General features: G+C 51.6%; 7 protein-coding genes across 7 annotated transcripts; 4 read left to right on the forward strand and 3 right to left on the reverse strand.

Moving 5' to 3' along the window:
* Positions 1 to 548: 548 nt before the first annotated feature.
* On the forward strand, positions 549 to 2,066 carry ACHE_10139S (arrestin (or S-antigen), N-terminal domain protein; the record flags this gene model as incomplete). The annotated part of the gene is made up of 2 exons (XM_043275953.1): positions 549 to 714; positions 781 to 2,066. 2 exons carry the CDS (start codon positions 549 to 551, stop codon positions 2,064 to 2,066), a joined length of 1,452 nt encoding a protein of 483 aa, XP_043131259.1.
* Positions 2,067 to 2,591: 525 nt separating this feature from the next.
* On the reverse strand, positions 2,592 to 5,170 carry ACHE_10140A (sodium:solute symporter family protein; the record flags this gene model as incomplete). The annotated part of the gene is made up of 10 exons (XM_043275965.1): positions 2,592 to 2,804; positions 2,869 to 3,431; positions 3,495 to 3,984; positions 4,029 to 4,079; positions 4,126 to 4,312; positions 4,372 to 4,555; positions 4,610 to 4,796; positions 4,843 to 4,900; positions 4,950 to 5,013; positions 5,065 to 5,170. 10 exons carry the CDS (start codon positions 5,168 to 5,170, stop codon positions 2,592 to 2,594), a joined length of 2,103 nt encoding a protein of 700 aa, XP_043131260.1.
* Positions 5,171 to 6,102: 932 nt separating this feature from the next.
* On the forward strand, positions 6,103 to 7,809 carry ACHE_10141S (LLM class flavin-dependent oxidoreductase; the record flags this gene model as incomplete). Its single annotated transcript, XM_043275976.1, has 6 exons — positions 6,103 to 6,310; positions 6,364 to 6,587; positions 6,633 to 6,692; positions 6,742 to 7,298; positions 7,356 to 7,533; positions 7,591 to 7,809. The coding sequence occupies 6 exons, from the start codon at positions 6,103 to 6,105 to the stop codon at positions 7,807 to 7,809; spliced, it is 1,446 nt and encodes a 481-aa protein (XP_043131261.1).
* A 217-nt stretch (positions 7,810 to 8,026) lies between these two features.
* On the reverse strand, positions 8,027 to 13,553 carry utp10 (snoRNA-binding rRNA-processing protein UTP10; the record flags this gene model as incomplete). Its single annotated transcript, XM_043275987.1, has 3 exons — positions 8,027 to 8,472; positions 8,524 to 13,109; positions 13,177 to 13,553. 3 exons carry the CDS (start codon positions 13,551 to 13,553, stop codon positions 8,027 to 8,029), a joined length of 5,409 nt encoding a protein of 1,802 aa, XP_043131262.1.
* A 241-nt stretch (positions 13,554 to 13,794) lies between these two features.
* ACHE_10143S (uncharacterized protein) lies at positions 13,795 to 17,376 on the forward strand (the record flags this gene model as incomplete). The annotated part of the gene is made up of 3 exons (XM_043275998.1): positions 13,795 to 13,809; positions 13,869 to 16,319; positions 16,369 to 17,376. The coding sequence occupies 3 exons, from the start codon at positions 13,795 to 13,797 to the stop codon at positions 17,374 to 17,376; spliced, it is 3,474 nt and encodes a 1,157-aa protein (XP_043131263.1).
* Positions 17,377 to 17,526: 150 nt separating this feature from the next.
* On the reverse strand, positions 17,527 to 19,357 carry ACHE_10144A (putative NADPH oxidase (NoxA); the record flags this gene model as incomplete). Its single annotated transcript, XM_043276009.1, has 4 exons — positions 17,527 to 18,431; positions 18,486 to 18,895; positions 18,944 to 19,198; positions 19,248 to 19,357. The coding sequence occupies 4 exons, from the start codon at positions 19,355 to 19,357 to the stop codon at positions 17,527 to 17,529; spliced, it is 1,680 nt and encodes a 559-aa protein (XP_043131264.1).
* Positions 19,358 to 21,651: 2,294 nt separating this feature from the next.
* Positions 21,652 to 22,122, forward strand: ACHE_10145S (uncharacterized protein; the record flags this gene model as incomplete). Its single annotated transcript, XM_043276020.1, has 2 exons — positions 21,652 to 21,709; positions 21,773 to 22,122. 2 exons carry the CDS (start codon positions 21,652 to 21,654, stop codon positions 22,120 to 22,122), a joined length of 408 nt encoding a protein of 135 aa, XP_043131265.1.
* Positions 22,123 to 23,476: the final 1,354 nt, after the last annotated feature.

Below are 23,476 nucleotides of genomic sequence, written 5' to 3' on the forward strand. Positions count from 1 at the left end.
TAGCATCTTGCGGGAAGTGCAAGTACAGACCACAAAATGGGATGATATTCACGATCGACGCTCACAACCAGTCTCGGTCCAACGGCGAGTCGACCACAGTGAGCAAGCACAGAGCGTAGGGCGCGAATCATCAATCATCGACAGGGCGTGAAAAAAGCCGCGGTGCAGGGACTCCACGGGTCCAAAAATGCGCTGTGAGTGGGAGGTTCTGCTGCTGCTGACGAAGGACCCGTCGATCAGGAGGATCCTGAAGTCTATTGGTGACTCGGGAGGTATGTCACAGGGCGTGTTCGGTATGAGGACTTTGTACTCCGTACATGGGTGTATATATAGGCTGCGTTCTTGTTCTATTCTCTCTGATTGCTCTATTGATCATTTGATTTACTTTCCTACAACTACGGAGTAGTATTCATCTCTACCCGTACCCCATCCGAGTGGGCCTCGTCTATTCTCGGAGCTCTAGATCGGAATCCCGTATATATACAAGCCCTCCGTCAAGTACTGCAGTTGTACACAGACCAGCAAATACAGACTGCAATTGGATCAAAATGGTGAACCTCGACCTCCGCCGTCGTCCTAAAATCCAAATCGCCCTTAAAAACCAACAACCGAACCTGGTCAACACCTATACCACCGGAGACCGCATCGACGGCGCTGCGACTATCACTGTCGACCATGATATTCCGTTTGATAATCTTGACATAACATTCGAGGGTATGTCTCCCCTATCTTCCATACTACCCTATCTTCCATACTACACCGATGCTAATGAGTATAAAGGCACGTCAAGGACAACAGTCGAACGCGCTTCCGTCCCGGGCCAAAGCGGCGCTCACCAAACCTTCCTCAAACTCCGCCAACCAATCGATCACTACCCATCTCCTCGCATCCTCCAGCCAGGCCACACCTACGTCTTCCCATTTACCTTCGTCGTCCCGGACCGCCTCCTCCCGCAGGCATGCAACCACCCCAAGGACCACGGCCACCTGGAGCACGCGCATACACTCCTTCCACCGACGCTGGGCGATACGATGGTAACCCTGCGGAACGGGAAGAGTGCGTTGGTCGATGACTTGTGTCCAGAAATGTGTCGCGTCGCGTACTTCATCCGGACCGCAGTCTTGAAGAAGGACGGTAGCGGAAAGAGAAAAGTCCTCGGGTCCGGCACGCAAAAAGTCCGCATCACGCCCGTTGTCGAGGAACAGCCACCGTTGAACATCCCCGACCATGAAGTCGACGGGTACTGCGTACGGAAGGAGAAGGATCTCCGACGCGGCTGGACGAGGGCGAAGCGCGGCCGTCTTGTTGTCTCGACGGCGCAGCCGAAACCTCTCGTTTCGAATCATGGCGGCGAGGAGAGTGTGAACTCGGTAGCAACGCTGGATCTGCGGTTCGAGCCTGTGACGGAGGACGAGGCCCCGCCACAGCTTGGGACCGTGTGGACGAAAGTCACTGCGTCGACGTTCTACGGCGCGCAGCCGTGGCGCGATTTCCCTGCCGGGATTAGGGCGAGTTCATGGGCGCAGCTTGGCCGCGGCGTGTATATCGAGAGTGTACCGTTGTCGACGCGGTGTGTTGCGTCTGCGTCGTGGACGAAGCATTCCCGTCGGGACTCGTTCTCTTCCTCATCCTCTACATCGTCCGCCTCGACGGCTTCGACTTCGGCTTCTTCGACAACCGGCTCATACTACACAGCCTCCGTAATCATCCCCATCACACCCCCTACCAGCAAAACGCTCGTCCCAACATTCCACTCCTGTCTCCTCTCGCGGACCTACTCCCTCGACCTATCCATCTCCTACCACGCACCGCACACCTCGCGCCTCCTAGGCTCCGCTGTGTCCCTGAAAGTACCAATCCAGGTGACTTGTTCGCCGCAGAACATCCCGGCTAAGAATGCGGCTGAGGTGGTTAACGTTTCTGAGATGGATGTCGATGTGGAGGCTTTTTTTACGCCGAGGGATGTTACGGGGTTAGCTGTCGCGCCGCCGGCGTATGGGGATTATCGGCCGAGGGTTGTTGGGGCTGGGACTGAGGAGAGCCAGAGGAGGAGTGTTTGTGTTTGAATGGTTATGTTGATTGGGTTGTGTTGCATTGCATTGGAGTTTGCTTGGTTTGGTTTGGATGGTTATATACCCTTGTATAAAAGTCGTTTATTGTACATATTATTATCTTTCATATTTGAACATTTTCCGGATTGAGCATTCGGTTCTTGCTTAGCACTCAACAATTCGTACTCTAGAGTAGACGGGGGATCTGCCGGACAATTTGATTGACATCGAGCTATAGAAATAGTCTGGTCGATCACTCACAGACCAAGTATACAGGTTATGACAGTTCCATCAGCAATAGTCTACCCGTGTAGTAGATCACCATCACTCGAACACGCAATGGCAAACATTAGCAACGGTGTATTGAAACATTAAACACTAACAAAATAACTATCTATGAATCCAACCTTAACATACCTTTTCCAGGGGTATACAGCGAAAAACAAACAGCCACCCCTATACACTCCAAAACATATACATCCTATTTATATCCACCCATTACATCCAAACCACCCCTCACCCCCATATCCAATATAAAAATCATTTAGTCTCCTTCCCCTCAACCTCGACTTCCTCCGGACTGGGCGGACTAGCCGGCACAGTCCCGTCAATCGCCGCGCGCTTGTTATTCTTCCACCCGTTGTACACCTCGCGGATCTGCTGCCATCCGCCATCGAGGATCGGGTAGAAGGTTGTTACCAGCATGGTGATCCAGAGCCAGATTATGGCGACGATTACCCAGGCGTAGTAAAACTGATCAGCATATTAGTATGCGCTTGGTAAGAGGAGTATAGGTTAAAGGGGGAGCGGGGCGTACCTTTTTCTCAAAAACATATTTCGACCCATACATCGGCAACGGCCAGATCACCCAGTGTCCCAGGAACGTAGCAGCAGACCAGAACGCAGCAATCCGCGTCCACCGCTTCAGTTCTTTAGCAGTGCTAGCCTGTGGCGCCGGCTGCGCCCCATCCTCCTCATTCCGATGCTGCTCGACCTCAACCCTATTCTCCTGCTCCCGCGCAACAGATGGCGAGTCATTCTCCCCATGATGCACATTCGTCAAATCGCTCTCCACCTTCTCCAGCGCGAGTTTCTCCTGCCGGAAGTTACTCCAGTCGTAGTTCTGCGGCTTGACGAGGGTGATCAGCACGGAGTAGAGGATGGGCGAGAAGGCTGAGGCCACGGTTCCGTAGACGCAGGGGAGTAGTCCGCCTGTCGCGGAGACAGAGACGGAGCCGTAGAAGTGGTGTGCTGTGCCGAGCCAGACGGCGATTCCCGTGGCGATGCCGAGGATTGGGGAGAGGATGGCGGCGGCTTTGGATTGGTGCTTCCATAGCACGGTGAAGACCATGGGGAAGACGCCGGGGCATGTTACCACTCCTGCGTCTTGTTAGTGGGTGTCATGATTGATGAGGATTAGGGTGGGTAAGAGAGACGACGTACCAAGCATATACAACGTCCAACCTAGATCAATCCCAACATAATGCAGCATAGTACTAAACCCGGCCGCAAACGCGGCAAAGAAAATAACCCCCAAATGGCTCGCCCTGATAATATCGCGATCGCTAGCGCCCTTCTTAAAATACAGCCGGTACACATCGAAACTCAAAATCGAGCTGACCGCAATAACCTGCGCGCTAAGCGTCGACGTAACAGCCATAAATGTCATGAGAAGTACGGCCGTCGCGCCTCCTTTCCCTGCGATTGCGATCGCTGCGTACGGGAGGACAAGGCCGCCGCTGACTTCGGAGGATGTCATGCGGCGGGGGTAGGTTGGGAAGGAGGGGTGGGATTCGAGGCCGATGGCGAGCGAGGACATTACGGTGCCTAGGCCCCAGGGGATGGCGAAGTAGAGGATGCCGCCGATTGCGTAGCCGGGGACGACGGCGCGGGGGGTGGCGGAGAAGGATTTTATGAAGTAGGATGTGTCCATCTGGTTTGTTAGCAGGTATTGGGTATCGAGGTGAGGTGACTTACGATAACGAGGCCAAAGTTGGAGCATGTGTGGAGGATGCCGAAGAGGATGCCCTAGTTCGTCAGTACAAGAATGGAAAGTTGGGATAGGTAGGCGTACACTCTTCGAAGTCATGGTCAAGTACGATCCCTGCGAGTTCCCAGAAACAGGATGCGCCTGCCCAGCCTTCTGGATGAGATCAAACAGGTCCCCAACGGATCCCACTTGATCGTTCGTGAATGCCTTGACCGAGAAGTAGCAGCAGATAGCCAGGATGATGACCGTATGGAAGTAGTCGGTCAGGAAACTGCAGACAGTCAGTAAAAAACACGAATGCTATTACCTAGGATATGGTGAGAGACTCACGTAGCCTTGATACCACCGACAAACGTATACACCGTCACGCCAACTGGAATCAGAAAAGTCGCTGCGATAATATGCATCCCCGAAACAGCTGCAATGACCGCAGCAGCGCCGAGGAGCATGTTGGCACTGGCGAAGATGTTGTTGACAAGGCAGAGGATCATGAAGACGGCGTGGGCGATTTTTCCTACACAATAACAATTAGCCGCTGTATCCAGAATAGGTCCGGACGAGAGCTCACCATATCGAATCCGAACAAGTTCCAGAGAAGTATGCGCTTCAGGGATCTTTCTCTTGCAGGAAATACCAAGGAGGGCAAAGAAGACGATCATAGGGCTGCATCCGGCAGCAAACCAGAATGGTCCTGATACACCGTAGTCGTAGCCTGTAAAGCAAGATCCTAGGATAGCCGTTGTCCAAAGCCATGACTGCGACTGTTAGTACCAGGTTGTAGGGATCGGTCAGTGGGCATACCGAAATCACAGCAGATGCAGTCAAACCCGTCCGGACTGTTCGGTTTGCTGTCATGAACCTGTACCAGTTAGTGTGGGAATCCCGAGTGGTAGGGATGCAAGGCATACATTTCCGTCTTCTTGTTGTCTTCTCCAGTAGTGTTCTTCAGTATCTTGGTCACGTACATCATGACTGCGCTGTTAGTATCAAGTCCATAATCAATCCAAGTCGAGGGCAGCATACCAACTGCAACAACCAAACCCAAAACAACAACAACCACATAACCAGCCGCTTGAGGCAGCGGCGGCGTGATGCTAGCACCACCAGCGCGTGCTTGTAGACCCGTCATTGTCTTGTCTTGTCTGTCCAACACGTAGAGCACTAAGCAACCCAGAAAAAAAGACAGGACAGTTCGTCCAGATGCTTAGCCTTAAATGATTTCCCTGCAGGCAGATCCGCGCGAGCAGGGCTTACCCGGCTCTCGGTGTCCATCTCCAACAGCCGTGAATAGGGCATGATCGAACTCTACGCCATGTAATTCCTTTTCGGGCTCCACAGTGGTATAATGGATAATGCATATGAGGTGCTCACTAGGGAAACCGAGCTATATGATTTACAGAATAAGCGTGGTTAATCTGGGTTTCGGGTGGATGGTCAAGGGACCGCATCCACGGTTCTTGGCCTGAGCTGAACCGCACAGATGGGGAGGATTTGCGGGAATGCATGGACTATTGCGTGATGATGCATGGTTTTGACGTGGTAAGTTTCTAACTTTAAGTTACTTTGTTCCCAGTACAAAGCGCTCTGTAGAGTTACCGAGAGTATACCGGAAGCATCTCGCTCGGAGGGTACTATGGTTATAGCACGCAACCCGACAATAATATCACCATTTACTAACTTTTATTTGGGCTATCTCTCTGTTCAAGCTCAAAGGATCTACGATTAGGAATCCCTCGCTCTAACTGGGCTCTGCTCCTCCAATTCTCCTCCGCACGATCATCTTCGCTTCTATTATCGCGTCATCATGGCCCACTTTTGTGCTATACAGGCAACGCAACAACCGCCATAATCGACCCTCCTGCGACTTGGCCTGATATCAGGAAACATACAACACGGCAGACACAGCATACATAACAAGGCACTACCGTCCGGGGACTTCCTTCCCAATCCGCATGCTAATTGAACATCCTTTGGGCCGGCCATCCTATATAACAACCGCCCTCTGCGCCCTTACATCTTGTATCACGCAATTTCTTTTCACAATTCTCAATCGAAGGAACTATGACTGCAAACGAGACTCCGGCCAATGGGCGCAAGTCGCTCATCCTCAATGCCTTTGTGGAAATGTGCAGTGGCCACCAGTCCCCTGGTCTCTGGCAACACCCCGAGGATGAGTCGTGGCGGTTTAATGATGTTGACCACTGGGTTGAATTAGCCAAATTACTCGAATCAGCCAAATTTCATGGTATCTTCATCGCTGATGTCCTAGGTATGTCCCTTCAATTCCCCTTCTCGCTTGAGTATACTTTGCTAATGACGCAGGCGGTTATGATGTCTACAAGGGCCCTAGGAACCTCGAGCCCGCTATTGTCTCTGGTGCTCAATGGCCTGTTAATGAACCCCTTGCAGTCGTCCCGGCTATGGCTGCTGCCACTCAGAACATTGGCTTCGGTGTCACAGTGACAACAACATATGAACCTCCATACCACCTTGCTCGTCGGTTGTCGACAGTCGACCACCTCACCAAGGGCCGTGTCGGATGGAATGTAAGTATATTCGCCGAGTATAGATGAACTAAGCTGACAACACAGGTCGTCACCGGCTACCTCGACTCCGCAGCCCGCAACATGGGCTACGCCCACCAGCCCAACGTAAGTCCATCTGTGCCCTAGGCCAATACCCCAGTACTAACTGCCACAGCACGACGACCGCTACGCCGTCGCCGAAGAATACATCAAAGTAGCCTACAAACTCTGGGAATCCTCCTGGCGCAGCGACGCCGTCGTCCTCGACCGCCAGCGCGGCATCTACGCCGAACCCTCCCGCATCCGCGAAATCAACCACGTCGGCAAATACTTCGAAGTCCCCGGTCCGCACCTCTGCCAGCCGTCTCCCCAGCGCACGCCACTGATCCTGCAAGCCGGTACCTCGAAGGCGGGGAAGACGTTCGCTGCGCAACATGCTGAGGCGATTTTCGTGGGCGGGCATAGCCCGTCTGTGGTGAAGAAGAATATCGCGGAGATTAGGGAGATGGCGAAGACGCAGTTTGGGAGGGATCCGGCTAGTATTAAATTCTTGGCGCTTTTGTGTCCGATTCTGGGGAAGACGGAGGAGGAGGCGAAAGAGAAGTTTGCGTATTATCGGAGTTTGGGGTCGATTGATGGTGCGCTGGCGCTGTTTGGTGGGTGGACTGGAATTGATCTCGACACATACGGCGACAATCAGGAGTTGCGGACGGTCGAGAGTAATGCTATTCGGTATGTCCTTCCCTTACCAAATCCGTTACCCTGAACGCAGTCTGATTAGAGGTATAGATCTGCCGTCGAAGGCTGGTCCAAGGCCACTCCTGAAGTCCCCAAATGGACAAAGAAGACAGTCGGCGAGCACATCACCGTCGGCGGTCTCGGCGCAACAGCCGTCGGCACACCACAGCAAGTCGCAGACCAAATGGAGAAATGGGTCGACGAGGCTGACGTTGACGGTTTCAACATTGTAAGCGTCCCCCCACCTTACCATATGCCAATATCATCCGTTGCTAACGTGTGGCAGGCATACGCTGTCAAACCTGGCACATTCAAGGACGTCATCGACCTGCTCATCCCTGAATTGCGCCGGAGAGGCCTGTTCCACGAGGACTACGCTGTGCCCAAGGGGACGTATCGGGAGAATGTGTACAGGAAAAAGGGACAGTCTGGGCCGCCGGCGGATCATCCTGCTTCTAAGTATCGGTGGGATGCCGGTGTTGAGGAGCATAAGATTCCTGAGTAGATATCTATACCAGGAATATGATGTGCGATGCGATTTGATGTGATGACTGTATTATATGGGTTGGTTATGATACCAAAGTCATGAGGGACAAATATATATCATGAATATGAACAATATATGAAATTCTATACAAAACCCACAAACCACTTTTCACAAATAACATAACGCCATATCCTTTTTCAAATGACCGCTCATCAAAACCCCAGACCAAGAAATACTAAGTCAACATATCATCCAACTTCTCCCCCAACACACCCTCAATCTGCTTAACCCACTTCCGCACCTCCCTCTCCACACCCTCATCCTCATCCTCCATCAACTCACTAATATAAGGCAACATCTCTGGCAACAACGCCAACCACTCCTCGCCCAGCGCCTCCGTAAGCGCCTGCTCAGCCTTCAGCGCAGCAACACGCGTATGCGGGTTCTCGCCGCCAGCCTTCTTCTTTGCATTCAGGCCCGAGGAGGGGCGCAGATATTGCATGAGGATGGTGTTGATTTCTTTGTGGTTGTCGGTGGAGTCGGCGGCGGTGGCTAGCTCGGTTATGGCGGGGATGGCTTCGGTGGCAATCACGGTTGCTGTGGAGGGCGTTGTTGCGTGGGAGAGTTGGGAGATTAAGGGGGAGATTATTTGGTTTAGGTGTGAGGGGGATTGCCAGAATTCTATACTCGTCAGTGACTATGTCGATGAATTGTGTTGGGGAGGGAGCTTACCGTCTTGGTCATGCTCGAAGGCATGCTGGAGCATGCGCATCGTGGCCAACCAGAGAGGCTTGGTGTTCTTGTCCGTCGGCTTGGCTGTCTGGAGGACAGTGATGATGTTTTCGATAATGTAGCTCGCGTAGCCGGTGACGATCGACTGCAAGGTGCCAAAGAAAACCTGCAAGAACTTGTAGAACGTCGTTAACCGCGCCAGATTACCCTGCGCATCCTTCTTCGACAATCCAGCCGTAGCCCACTCCAGCAACTTCGTAAACACAGGCCGGAAGGTAGTGTCGTTGAGCTTGTAGATCATCTTGATCGTAAGGTCGTTCAGAAGCTCCTCGATCTCGTCGAGATCCGACAGGTCGAAAGAGGTCTTTCCGGCGAAGGTAAGCTGTTCCCGGCGGAGATCGAAGGCCTTGAAAAGGACGTTGGAGAGGACGGGGAGGTTCTTCATGATTGCGGACTTGGGGTGCTTTTCGATGGCCAGGCTAAGGGATTCGAGAGTTTCGCGCGTGGCGTCTGGACCGGCGGCCACGGCTTGAGACCAATTGCGGTCTATGGCACCGAATGTAGCGGCGACGTCAACCTTTCTCGCCATTAGGCGAAGTGCTTCCTGGCGGCTTTCGTCGCTGCTTTCCTCGATACCGGCTTCAGCGGACTTGAAGGAAAGCAGGAAGACCTTGTCGAGATGAGACGCGGAGATCATGAATGGAAGGTGGACGAAGAGCGCGGAGAACAGCGAGAAGACTGCATCGTGCAATCTCAAGTTCTCTTTGCCCTCTTCCAAACTAGACTCGAGCAGCGCCAACGACCGAGTGAGTGTCTCGGGAAGTGCCGGGATCATAGCTTCACCAAGCACCTCAGCCATTGACGCAAGACACAACACGCCCATAATGCGAATGCGGCCATCTTCCTGGCCAATACATGCGCCACTGGCAACGACCCGTGCGGCGTCGATGACCTTCGAGGGATCCTTGCGGCCGTACTTGTCGGTTATCCGGTCGACGCAGGAAACAGCAGCGTGCTTGAGCAGGGTATCAGGAGACGACTCGATAATGCGGACCAAAGTAGGCAAGAAGTCGAGCATCCGGGTTTGCGACGCACCGTCGCGCTCGGGGTTCTGGCGCAGACGGCCCTCCAAGAGTTGCAGAACCTTGCGGCGGAGGTCATCGCTGGGACGCTCGAGGAGAACCTGGATGGTATCCAGGAAATCGATGAGGGAGAGGGTGCCGAAGAGTGCACCCAGGACATCACCACCGGCCTGGCTGACTGGCTTCATGTTCTGCGCGGAGTCGCCAATGGACAGAGTTTGCTCCAGGATGCGCGAGAACAGGCCGCGGATTTGTGCGGGGGCGTTGTCTTCCTCCGACGCAAAGGTCTTGGCCATCTTGACCTTGAGGGAGGAGTGTTTGAAGAGGTAAGACAAGTCGCGGAGCAGGTCGACTGCAACCTTTGGTGGTTCACGGCCGTCATCGCCGCCGATACCGAGGAGGACCTGGGAGATGCTTGGCTTGGAGGAGAGGGAGTCGGTGACCAAGTTCAAGTACTTGCTGTATGTGGTGAGCTCGACAGTAGGAGTAGCGTCCGACACCAGACCAGTCATCAAAGTCAAAACATCCTTGTCTGCGGCGTATCTGTTGGCGAGCATAGCCAGAACAGCGAAAAGGAAATCCTGGGTACCAAGCTTGGTGATCAAAGCGTGGAACAGACGCAGACGGCGGTGCGAAGGAATGTGCTCGAAAGCAGCAGTGAAGCTGAGAAGCAACTCCGAAGTACCAGAAACGACATCACGCTTCTGGTTTCGCAGCGACTGAATGAGAGCCGGAACAACCTGGTCAATAGTTTGGTCAATCACAGAGACGGAGTACTCGTCATCCTTCCTCAGAACACTGGATCCCATGAAGGTGAAAATGGGCATGACACTGTGCAGCACAAGTTCAGGAGCGATGGAAGACAACCCAGCGACAAGAAGAAGCGCAGCGTTCTGCACCTGAGGACTCTCGGTAGTGCGGACGCAGTCCACGACTAAATCGGCACGAATGACGGAGGTATCAAATTGTGGCTTGCCTGATTGTCTCGAACGGTTCACGATGGCCAAAAGGCTTCCGAGTGCCAGGCTGAGCAGGTAGCTCATTCCAGACTGAATCTGCGACTTGAACTGGAGAAGAGCGGCAATGGTTTGGAACAAACCGTCTGCCAGTTCCGGATGGGCCTCTGGAGTCGAGCTATCGACGAGTTCCAAGATGAATGTCATCTTGTCCATCAGCTTGCTCAGTCCTGCTTCGTCCTTAACGGTCATTGCGACCATGTTGCTCTGGCTTGTGCGTCTTCTCTTGGGGGCGGGTCCGAGGGATTCCACATCCGTAAGGGAGACAGGAATCTGGTGCAAGAAGTTGAGAAGAATGCCTCCTGAAAGCCCGACGCTGCGAAGGACATCCCTGCAGTAGCTAGCAAGAGACTTCTCGGCTGCTGACAACCCAAGGGAGATCTCGAACAGCTTCTCCGCAGCCTCGAACTGGCGGTCTTCGGGGATACGCGACCAAATGTCCTTCATGCGGTTAAAGATAGCGACAACCAAGGATGTTCTCGGAGATTCGGATCCGGTGGTCACGTAGGACAAGAGAAGCGTAACAGCATCCTTCTCCTTAGGAGTAACGGTCAGGATGATCTGCTCCTCCACTTCAGAGACAGCCAAGCGCTCCTTTTCGCAAATGCGTTTGGCATCGGTCTCATTCAAGTCGCGCCACATTTCCAACACAGGCTGCAGTTCCTTGGTACGGGTTGTACCGCCTGCTCTGTCGATGTTGTTGAGAAGCTTGAGCAATGCAACCTTTGGTGCGAACAGCGGGACGTTAACGGCATGGGAACAAAGGAAGGTGAAAAGGCTCAATCTAACGGGCTTCTTGAGGTCGGATGCACCCGACTCCTTGCCGGTAGAGCGAAGTGTGCTCTCAAATACCTTGCTCACATGGCCGGGGTCAAGGACATATTCCTCCAAGCCGGGAAGGAAAGCGCGCTCAAATATCTTCTGCATATCGCGACCGGCAATCCATTGAATGCTCTTAGATTTGTTTTGACCATAGATGCTATCCTGTGCCCAAATCTTGCCGTCATCCTTCTTGCCCTTCTTGGAGGCACCACCAGCAATAGCCAAAACACCAGCAGTGTCCCGTCGGATTCTTTCGGATGGGTCAGCCAGCGCGATAAGCAAGAAAGGCAACAAAGCTTGCCAATCCAAGTCAGAAGCCGATTCAAGGACGGACGAGACCGTGCTCAGAGCAGCAACCTTGGTGCCAATAGGATATGGGCCCGTGAATACTCTGGCAAAGAACGAGAGGAAACGCGGTGACTTGGTCGCATTGGATCTGTCAAGGACGGGAAGGTTCGTGAAAGAATCTAGTTTCTCCGGAGACCCAGCAGCGAGGGCAAATGTTTGGACAAGGGCATCAAACAGAGGAACAGATTGCGCACTCAAGAATGAAGCTCCGTCGGAGCTCTCCTTGGACAGAGACTCGAGGGCTGGTGTGAAGTTGTCCTGCTCTTCCTCTGCATCTCCCATTTCCACATCCTCGATTGCCTTGGGTTCAGGAGCAGATTCAATGACCGTTTGCAAGTTGTGTTCCAAGGCGGTCTTGTCGAGATTAGATTCCGCAATGGCGCGCTGGAAGATCGGCTGAAGGGACTCAGACTGACCAAACACTTGCACGATGTCGGAGAGACGAGTCTGGATATCGAGGGGCATTGCGCCATCCTTGTGCGCATTGCTTGCGGCATGGAGAACCATACTCATTCCCTTGCTCATATCAGATTCTTCGAGAAGCTGGTTCTGGAAAATAACGGACAGCATGTCGAGACGCGCGGAGTCCTTTTGCTTGGTCAGATCTTCGACGCACTTGGCCACAACTCCCAGAAGCAGATTGGACGACGGGTACTGAGTTCTAATCTCGGCCAATTCCTTGACCGGTTTGTCCAAGCGAAGAATTTCCTTGAACACCTTCTTCGGGATGGTCGTATTGGACTTTTGCTGCGCGAGAACGGCCACGCAGACCAGACCGGAATTCATCGTTTCCTTTGTCCACGAACCGACAACCGCTTCCATCAATGTGTCGAGAACCTCGTCCTGCAGAGCGGCTTTCTGCGCCAAAACCACGGTAACCATGTAGCAGCCAATGACCAATTCCGAAACGTCCTTCATCGTAAAGGCATCGTTCAATACCGGGAGCACCCGCAATATGATATCCTCGTGCTTTTCCTTTTCGACACCTCTCCGGCCCGAGCGTGCGGCATCCAACATTCCGGCAACGGCTTCTGTCATGATACCTGCCCAAAACGACAAAAGCGCATGGTGATGTGCTCGTATACGGCTCGTTTGGAGAACATAGTTGCTGAGATCTGTCAGAAACGCTCTATTTGTCGTAGCGCTGTGGACGAGAGGATGCCGCGGCGGGTTGATCATGCCTCTCTTGTAAGGGTTAAGCACTTTGAATGTCGGGGGAAGAGTCTCGGGAAGGATCGACAGCAGGTTGAGGAAGAGAGGCGTGGTGTGGTAGGGAAGGAAGGTCAAAATAACAGCTCCTGTGTTGTATTCATGTACCCTGTACCCGAGTTAGCCAGCCAGTTTGGAAGAGTTTGCGCATAAGCATCTTTGAGCTATGATCGTACCGGAATCGTCTGATGAGCCAGTCCATGGCCTTGACAGCCGGACTCAACAATAATCTCCCTCCAACAAGGGCAAGAAAAGCCTCTATCACGGTGTCCAGTTCCTGATTTTGAGCAGCCGTCATCTCAGTCCGGTCCTCCGCCTTGCTCTGCTCGCTGAAAATCGTGCGCTCGAAGGCTGTATACCGGGAGTCCAACTGGCATAATTCCTGGAAACCTTCATAGCAAATTTCGAAGACGGTATCAAAATCTTGCGAGCCAGCGACCTTCCTGTCGAAAATAAGGGATTGCGAATGCGCGATTCTCTGCGCCTTGAGGTTCAACTGGTTGGTCGACTTGGCCGCGATTTGCGACAGCTGGGCGGCGAGGGACGAAGCCATCGTGAGGAATTATTTTTGAATTATCACAGTAAGTAGAAGACGCCCATCCCTCTGCAACAAAAATTCCTCAAAATTCCCAGGGTACCGCAGCGATTGGGCGTTTTTGGTGTTTGGGGAAAGATTTATTTGAAGCTCGGAGTAACTTTTTTTTTCTCCTCCAACCAAAAAGAGCTTCGGAGCGGAGTTTTTCCAGCCAGCGACGACATCACCGCGTTGTCTTCGATCTACTGCCCGCGCCAGTATGGATTTTGGCCAGGTAAGTATATTTGCTTGCAAAATCTTAGTCAATTTTTTTAGTCACTCATGGACCCCCAGGAGAAGAAGCCCATCCCTCGTTTTGCCAGCTTCAAATTCCCCCAAGCTCCGCCGCCGGAAGCTGATCGGTCCTCCGAGCGCCACAATCGCGAGTCCGCACGACGAACTGAAAGGTCCCGGCATCATTCTTCAAGGCACAGGAGCCATCTCGAGCGGTCTAGGTCGAGGGAGCGCCGCAGAGAGCAAAGAGAACATCGCCATTCTCACAGGAGGGACGGCCATCGCGGAGATGTCGCATCCGAGCCTCAAACCGATTCTCAACCCGTCGTGAAGGAGAACAAGGATGAGGATACCGATTTGTTCGTGATTGATCGCAAAGGCGACCGATATAACCTTGTCTACGGCACCATACATCGGTATAATGTCCCGCACTATCGACGGTTCGGTCGTGGCGGCGTGCTTGGTCTCCCCCGGAATCACAGAATCGACCGCGATACATCGGAAGGAAGCGCGTTGGTGATTAGGACGACCGCCGAATTTGCAGACTCAGGGAAGCTGAAGTCAAAGAATATACTCGCAGGGTTAAGAAAGCAGAAAGGCAAGCTCCTTCGGGTGCGACCACAACCTATCTCGGAATCCACCGCGGACGAGCAAGACTACCTGTCGCTTAACATTTCGTCGCATCGAGGGGATAGGGATCATTTAAGGGAGGTGGAATCTGATGATGAGAAATTCGCATACCGTTCGATACACGGCAAAGCCAAGCCCGAAGACCATATACCCAGCGAAGTGGAGGCAGTGTCGGATACGGACTCCGATGGTGAAGGCTTTAGGGTTGATCTGAATGATGAAATCAAACAGACCAATGCGGAATTAACGCGGAAGACTCAAGAGAATCCTACGGATGTAGGTGCATGGCTCCGGTTAATTGACCATCAAAGCGCGGTTCTTTCTGGTGCCGAGGAGTCTCGTCCTCTAACCTATGCAGAGCGAATAGGGTTGGCAGATATCAAGATGTCGTTATACGAAAAGGGGTTGAAACAAATCGGGCAAAATTCTGGCAGGGAGCGCCTCTTATTAGGATTGCTGGAAGAGGGCGCAAAATTGTGGGACACCAAGGAGCTTTTGCAGCGATGGCAGACTACGCTGAAGGCGAACTCTCAGTTCATCAGCCTCTGGGTCAGATATCTCGACTTCCGCCAAACACAATTTTTGGACTTCACCTATGAACGGTGTTTGGCCACTTTTATTGAGTGTCTGAAACTAAATAAATCCAGCCCTGATGGCCCCGAAAAGGTGTACGTTCAGAACTATTTGTTTCTACGCATGACACTGTTTATGCGGGAATCTGGCTTCGCAGAGCATGCAGTTGCACTCTGGCAGGCAATTCTTGAATTGACATTCTTCCAACCGGAGGGTTCAAACGTGCACACTGACCGGGAGAAAGTGCTGTCGGAATTCATGGAATTCTGGGAATCAGAGGTCACTCGAATTGGTGAGCCCGGTGCCAGAGGCTGGAAGAGCGGGAGTAGCGCTTCCATAGATCCGAAAGGACCCTCGACGACAGAATCAGTTTCTCAAAAATCGGTCTTCAAATCATGGGCAGTATCCGAAAGAGAACGGATTGGCAAAGCGCGACTACCAGCACGTAGTTTGGATGAATTGGATGACGACGATCCCTATCGCGTGATCATTTCCTCTGACCTCTGGGAGATTCTATCGATATTCTGGGATCCAACTACACCACATATCGCAGAGGTGCTGCTCGACAGTTTTCTATATTTCTGCCACCTGCCACCATTTACATCGCCTAGCAATGTGCAGACAACAAAGCGGTGGGTTGGTGACAACTTCTTGCGAAACGAGTTCATGAGCGGCGTGGAATCTCGACTTGAGGACTGGTTCCCCAGGGAGACCAACACGGACAGCTCTACGGCCGCACCATTCTCCTTCCCGCATACAAACTTTATCCAGACGATCGACACACTGTTCGGAAACCAGCAGACCTGGTTCTCCTCGTTCGACTCATGGGTTAAGGCCGCTGTGAACACCCAATCCGACATAGACCCAGACTGGGTACGGAGGGCTCTTCGACTACTAGTCGAGATCAATCCCGCAAAGGATGACCTGGCGGAATATGCGCTCGGGCTAGAATTTGCATGCAATAACAAGGAAGCCAAGAAGTTCGCCAAATCGCTCTTGAAGAAGAGATCCTCAAACCTGCGTCTATATAACGCGTATGCGGTCATGGAGTGCCGATCTGGAAATACATCGGCTGCGGAACATGTCTGGGCCACCACACTTTCCATGAGCAAGAGCTTTTCGGATCAAGACAGAGTCGATAATGGCCTCCTTTGGCGGACATGGATTTGGGAGTGCTTAGAAGCTCACGATAATGCTCGTGCTTCTCATCTTCTGCTTGCTCTTCCTCAGCAGGGTGTTCATCTAAAATCGCTGGCGGAGGTTCCACTGCTGACATTCGGCGCGACAAACCTGCTGAAAATGCACAATGTAAGTCAACAGCATTACTACTACCAGGATCTATTCTAACTCTCCCCAGTTTCTCTCGGACGCCCAAGAACACGCACTCGCTGCTCGTAAAGCAAACGTCTATGTCGCCTACACAGACTGTCTAACCATTCTCTCATACCTGACCCATTCGCTGGACCTTGAGAAATCTCTCGAGCCCTATAACGTCGCTTTCATAAGGCTCAGTACGCTCCCCGCAAACGACTCATCCTTCAAATCCTTCACCCTTGAACTCCTCCACCAATCCCGCGCAAAACTCCTCTACCACCACATCCGCCAAGGCAACGCCTACAAACCCTCACATATCCGCTCCCTCCTAACAGAAAGCATAATGCTCCACCCGCACAACACAATCTTCCTCTCTCTATTCGCCTGGAACGAATCCCGCAACCGCATCGAAGAGCGGGTCCGCGGCGTCATTCGCGATATCACCACCATCGCCACGACCCAGGCAACTAAACATGACAACATCCTGAACACGCAAGTTCCCATAACATCACACCTCTTCTCAATCTACACCGAACTCAACCGCCCCGTCTACGCAGGCTCAACACTACACTCCGTCCGCGCAGCGTTTGAAAAAGCAATCGCCGATCCAACCTCAGACTCATCAAACCCTGACCGCCCCACCAACACAAGCAACACAGGAGCACACTCAAACCTCACCCTCTGGAAACTCTACATCCTCTTTGAACTCTCCCGGGATAACATCAACCGCGCCAAAGCAATCTTCTACCGCGCGCTCCGTGCATGTCCTTGGTCGAAGGAGTTGGTTATGTTGGCGTTTACACATCTTCGCGCTGATGTTGTCAAACACCACCGTACGAGTATGGGTGGCAAGGCAAAGGTGAAAGAGGAAGGGATGGGCTTTGAGGAGTTAAGGAGGGTTTATAATGTGCTTGTGGAGAAGGAGTTGAGGGTTCATGTTGATATTGAGGGGGTGTTGGATGAGATCGTTGCTAGGAAGGAGGAGGGCGTTGTTAACCTGCCGATTGATATGCCGGAGGATGCTACGAGTGATGAGGAGATGCAGGTGTAATCACCACTCCGTTGAATCTGGATAGTTCTAGTGGTGTCGTGGTATCGCTATTTATTGACATCTACGACACATAACATAGTTACAAGATAGACCAGACAAACACAGCCCAAACAAACAATAGAATCCATCTCATAAAGCAAACGCAAACAACTAAAAGTGCTCCTTCCAAAACTTAAACTTAACCTCCCTACTCGAACAACCCCTCGCCGCCTCCCGAATCTCCCTCGCCGCCATATTCGGCCCACAAAAATAAACCCCAATATCCGTCGACCCTCCCCCACCCTTCCCATTCCCACTTAACCCAGACATATACGTCTGATCAACAATCCCATCCCTCATTGCCGTAAACAGTCGTTCGAAATCCGGGCGTCCGAAATTCGTCCGACTGCGTAGCTCAGTGAGCGGGTCGAGACCTTGTCCCACAGAGTTAAGGTAGATGTTAGCCGCTGTGTCGTCGTCGAGGTGTTGCGTGAGGTAGGTGTGGATTCGTAAGAATTCAGCACTGCCCTGGTGTGCGGCTGCGGTGGCGGATTGGGATTCGAGCGAGGAGAGCAGCGCTTGGAACCATTCGAAACTAGACGTATCCTTGCACACCCAGATAAACTCGACACGGCGCAGCCGACGCGGCGGATTCGGCGCGGACCGCAAGTGCCAGATATTCTTCAGTATAGAAGCCCACGGCGTAACGCCAATCCCCGTACCGATCAGCACCGCGATTTCATTCTCAAATACATCCTCCGCAGGCGCTCCGTAGGGTCCATCGATGCGCAGTCTCGGCATACTTTGTCCGTTTTGGAGCGCGACTTCGTACATTCCCATTGGATCGAGGCCTTCGAGGTCCTTTGCCTGCGCAGGACCGCAACCGAGAGCGTCACCCAGGCTGCGCGTGAAATCTCCGACTTGCCGGATATGTACGCTGATGTAGGGATCGAAGGGGCAAGACGTGATGGTAAAGGGGTGCCATTGGGTGGAAGAGACTTCGGGGACTTGGAGGAAGAGCCATTGGCCAGCTTTGTAGTTCATGCTTGGTTTACGAAATTGAATTTCCATTGCGTCTGCGCTTGTTAGAAGCGTGTTGTTGGAGGATTTGGGAAGGCAGGGTGGCTTACCGTATGGATGGCGGATGACTTTGGTGATTTCGGTTTCGCGTCGGGAGCGTATTTCGCGGTAGAGTCTTTCCAGGATGTAAAGACCTCCTCCGACAAGCTCCCATCTCCAGCCTTCGTAGCCTAGACAGTGGTTCCAGAATTTCTGGCCTGCGAATGGCGATACCGGATTCTTTGTGTCCCGCACGAAACAACCAGTGGCGTGCGTATACAGAGCGAGCAGGAACGGGACGAATAAATGGTGCATATACCAAAATGTTTCGAATGATTGCTGCCGAATTTTATGATGCGCTGTCGTATACATAAGCATCATGCATATCAGCATGACATGACCGGTAATCCCTCCTGCTTGGGTAAAATGAATCTCAACGGCCGTTTCAGGTCGAATCTGATGTTTCTCGACGTGGAAGAAGCTGCTATTGTCAGATGAAGGTATCTCTTCTGCGAGACCGTCGACTTACTTGACATAGTGAGCAGCAACATGGATAACAGTGAACAGCAGCATGGCATATGCCACTTGCCGATGGAACCATATCGACTCGTCAAGCGGCATCCATCGAATCCGGGGCCTGATATGTTTCAGGATATTCCGACACATGGGCAGCATGATTAGCGTGGCATCGAGTGACAGCACGAGAGCTGAGCCTCTCGATATCCAGACGGAGTATCGTAATGTGTTGAGCGCAGACAACCTTGAGTCTGATGCTTGAATGTACCTGGGAAATATAAGCGACTGCCAATATCGGAAAAAAGGTCTTGACATACCATCCAGCGGGCAAAAGAGCAATGTGTACGCTCCAGAAAAGGGAATAGAATAGTAATTTAGCAGAGGTAAAATGGGTGCCCCAGAAGGGCTGCTCCGTGGTGACAGCCATGAAAAAGAAAACGATGCGATGTTGGGTATCTTATGCGAGTCCAAAAAGGAATCAGAGCATCGACCTGCGATGATGAGAGGGAAACAGTAATTAACGTATTAATTGGTCCGTGAGATCTGTTTGAATATCGTGCTTGTTATGTCGTTTCAGACGTAGAAAGTTTTGCCTTCAATCCGACACCCATCAAATGAATCGTTAGAGACAGCTGTTGAATTGATAATATCGTACAACAAGAAGGCCGTCGCCTTCACCAGGGACGGGCGCCAACTATCAGAGATAGCTGTTGAGAAACGTAGGTGGCTTCTGGTCGCTTCTTCTCTTCTTCTTTGATCGAAATTCGCGTGCCTAATCTTATATCGCGATGCATATGCAATAGTTCCAAGCTTTTTGTGTTGATAAAAAAACTGGTAAGTCAGTCGACATACGGGGCCGATTTGATGAGATGACTGGAATTGCTCATCGCGAGGTCAAGCCATTACGGACAGACGAGATAAAAACACAACAAAAGAAGAGACGGAAGGCAAGGCAACCGAATGGGGAAAGATGAAAGAAGTGAGGTTCTCGAGCGTCTCCGGCAATGTGGTTATGGCTGCAGGGGGTCAGGGCGACTATGAGGGGGGATCTGCTATTTACAGCGCCAACGCCCACTGTGGGCAGGAATTACGCATCGTTGGATTGACTGGCTGGCGGTGTGTCCTGAGCGTATAAGGTTGTTCCTGCTGGCCTTGTGGATATTGCTGTCTTCGTGTTCTGTCTATCGCATCGTATGATGTTCTGGCCGGTGACTATGAGACAAGGTCTTGGCCTTGCTATGTTTAAAGGATGTTGTTTGTTTCCGACGCGCTGCTCCGGACTTGATTGATTCAGTATTTGACCATTTCGCCTCGTCTGACTTTGCGAGGCTGCCAACGGGCAAACGCCGGGCTGCCATTCTCTCGACTTCCCATATCCTAGCAATCCTAAAACATAAGACCATGTGGTTCCGGCCTACTCGACAATTCTGAGGCCATCTCTGGCCGTCATTCTGCTTGGCAAATCAATCCTATTCGGTGCATCGGAGGATACGGACGTTGAATGGCCGGCTGGTGATTCTCGCGTGCATTGACTCTGTCCTCGGCCAATGATACTCGTTCTGCAAGCGCCAGTCCATCACACAGCATTGACCAATCATCGCTCATAGCGGGATGGTATTCTCCTTCGACCGGAGTACAAAATGCCTTGTTCAACATGGGCATGGGCATGTCAATTAATAAGGCATCCCGTGTGCTGCCAAACATAGCATCATATCAGGTATCCCCTGTCTATATTCTGCTGTCAATTCCCGAGATTTCATGGTTTAACCGCGACATGGTCGGCCGAGACACTGACAAACATGCGAAGATTGGAGTTTTGGCTCGGCGCTGCTGCAAGACGGGCGTCTCGTCACACTTTATCACGGAAGATCTGAAGAGCAAACTCAGTCAGAGATGTCGTCACACTATCCACCATGTCCGATATCGTTGAGGAAATGACGGTCGAGCCGGGTATAATTTTGGATACCTTGGATCGCTATTCGGCCGCTTCGCGGCATGTTTTGCTAGCATAGCGATTTGAAGGGAAAAAATAGACAGAAAAATAAGAAAAGTTGACTCTCCAATGATAATCCCTAAGGTCCGCCCACTAGGCCAGTCTCCGAAAGTCTTTCTGCATCACTGCTAGTCGATCACGCCTAGTCGAGTCGCTATAGCACCCCTCATTCGTCCGGCCAGACAGCATGGTCCGTAAAAAGAACTGATAGACACATTATATACAGCGTGCGTCCGAATCGCCTGCTTTCTCCTTATCCGTGCGCTCACCCCAGCGACTAAGAGCCAATCACTGGCTTCAAGTGCTTATGTTGTGAAGAAACTAACTAAGAAAAGAAAAATATGTATCCCGGGCTGCGCGGTCAAAGTGATTGGCGCGTAAAGCGAAAGCGGTTCGAAGTGAAATCCCCAGCGCCGTTGCAGATGTGGATGTTGAGGACTCAGGTATTTTTATTGCGATTCTTCCCCTCGCGCGCTTTTCTTCTCAGCATATGTTGCCCAAATATGTTTGTATAACGCTGTCCTCGTATGGCAATTTGCTATAATACCTCGATTTATGAATCCACTTTCCAAGACGACTCACGATTGATTCCAGCTGGGACTGGTTAAGCACACCTGCTCTACACTACAAAAAAAACTAATCGACTTCGCAATACTTTCGAGTGACGAACGAATGTCCTGTCGTTGTCTAATTTTCTCGATCTTCCTTTTGCTTGAAACACAGTCGCGATGGGCAGGCTCATCAAAAACCACTGGGCACGACTAATCATTCTCACAGCAGCAGCCTGTACGTCCACATCCATAAGGTTCTCAACCGGATCACCATCACATACTAACTTCTCACACCCAGTCCAAATAGGCAGCGCAGTCGAAGGATTTATCTGGCCCAAAATCCTCTGGGACTTCATGACGAAAAACCTCAACGGCGCCGTAAAGCCCGCCCCGATCCTCCAAATCCTCAACCTACTCATGGGCCTCCTCGGACTTGCATGGGAATGGCCGTTGAAATTTGTCGCGGGGACGTTTCCGCATCGAAGTATTGAGACGAGACTTGTTGTGTATCCGTTGAGTGCGATGTTCGCGGCGCTGCTTTATCAGGGGACGCATCCGGCGCTTTATTATTTGGTGGGCATGGGGGTTTATTTTTGGGCCTATACGGAGGGGGAGGTATGTATTAGCTCTTGGTTTCTTGATTGTTGATGAGCTCAAGATGCTGACTTTGGCAGATTGTGTGTGCTGAACCGTGGACGTTGCCAAGGAGGAAGATCGTTGGAGTATAGCAGTTGATTTGCATACAAGATGTTGATTGTATTTGGATTTTTTATGATTTACGATGCACACGTTATGATACCCAATCCAGCGACTTTATTATCCTACCGGTGCGACGGCGATTCGACGAGATTTACAGTATGCGGACGGCAGGCGTAGCATACTAGTACGCAATGTGTTCACATTATGTGGATCTTACTTATTTCATCATTCAAGACAAATGCTCATCCAACTAGATAACTGAATCTCTGGTTGCCATGTGCTATATCGTGGCCGAGGTGAAACCCATTAAGTTATCATCCACACACTTCCGTCCATAACATACTCAGGACCATAGTCATTCTGATACGATAGTCCAAGCTCCCACGCGCAGCTTTATGGGTTTGCCCATGCTTCCCTTCTCGCCGCCATTGGGCTAAAGTCCATCGTGCCTGGTTCATCTTAAATTATCCATTTTAACCCAGCATTGAAAGTCGACTCATTTCCAAAAGCCTTCTAAGTCGTCAAAAAAATCTCTCGACAAGTCGTCGGTCTCATTGGAGATTATAGACTGCCGGATATACCGGCGCATTGCATTTTTGGTCAATCGTTCATTGGGAGTATGTCGTGTGTCGGTCTTGTGCTAATTGCCATGTATAAACCAAGCCCACGTAATCTGGGGGCATTATCTAGCACACCAACCTGTCCTGATTTTCCAGCTTGGATTATTGACTTTATCCTTCCACTGGCACGAGTATCACGGGCAGTTCGGCAGCTTACTTCCAGGGCATGATATGCCACCATGTCGGAGTCAATCGAAACACGTATGTAAATATTCAGAATGGTGGAAGATATTGCTTGAGAGTATTTCAATACTCAAGGCAAACGTGTCCCCGATTGTTTTTCGTTGTACCAAAACCAGAAAACGAACTGTGAGTGGATCAAGGCCATCGTCTGGCAATATGTCAGCGGGAAAAGTTCTGGCGATAGTGCCAAGTATGCACGGTCTTTGCCGTCACTATGATAGATCTCTCATAAATTATGATACCTGTCCACTAGAACACATGAGCTGAGAACACTACCAGGAGATTATGAGATCCGGCCAGTAGGTGCTAATAAACTAGTGCGGAGGCCTCGGCATAGTGTCATTCCTGCATTGAATGGACTTTGCTGTGGCCTTTAGTCTGGCATGCCGGTAATTGGACCCGCATAGTCCTTCCTCGACACAGGAATACGCGATATGATGTGTCTGCTTCGTAGTATGCCCAATCATTGTTGGGACAACCCCTAGAGTTCATGAGCCTGG

The sequence above is a fragment of the Aspergillus chevalieri genome, chromosome 1 (assembly GCF_016861735.1).
Source record: "Aspergillus chevalieri M1 DNA, chromosome 1, nearly complete sequence".
NCBI lineage: Eukaryota > Fungi > Ascomycota > Eurotiomycetes > Eurotiales > Aspergillaceae > Aspergillus > Aspergillus chevalieri.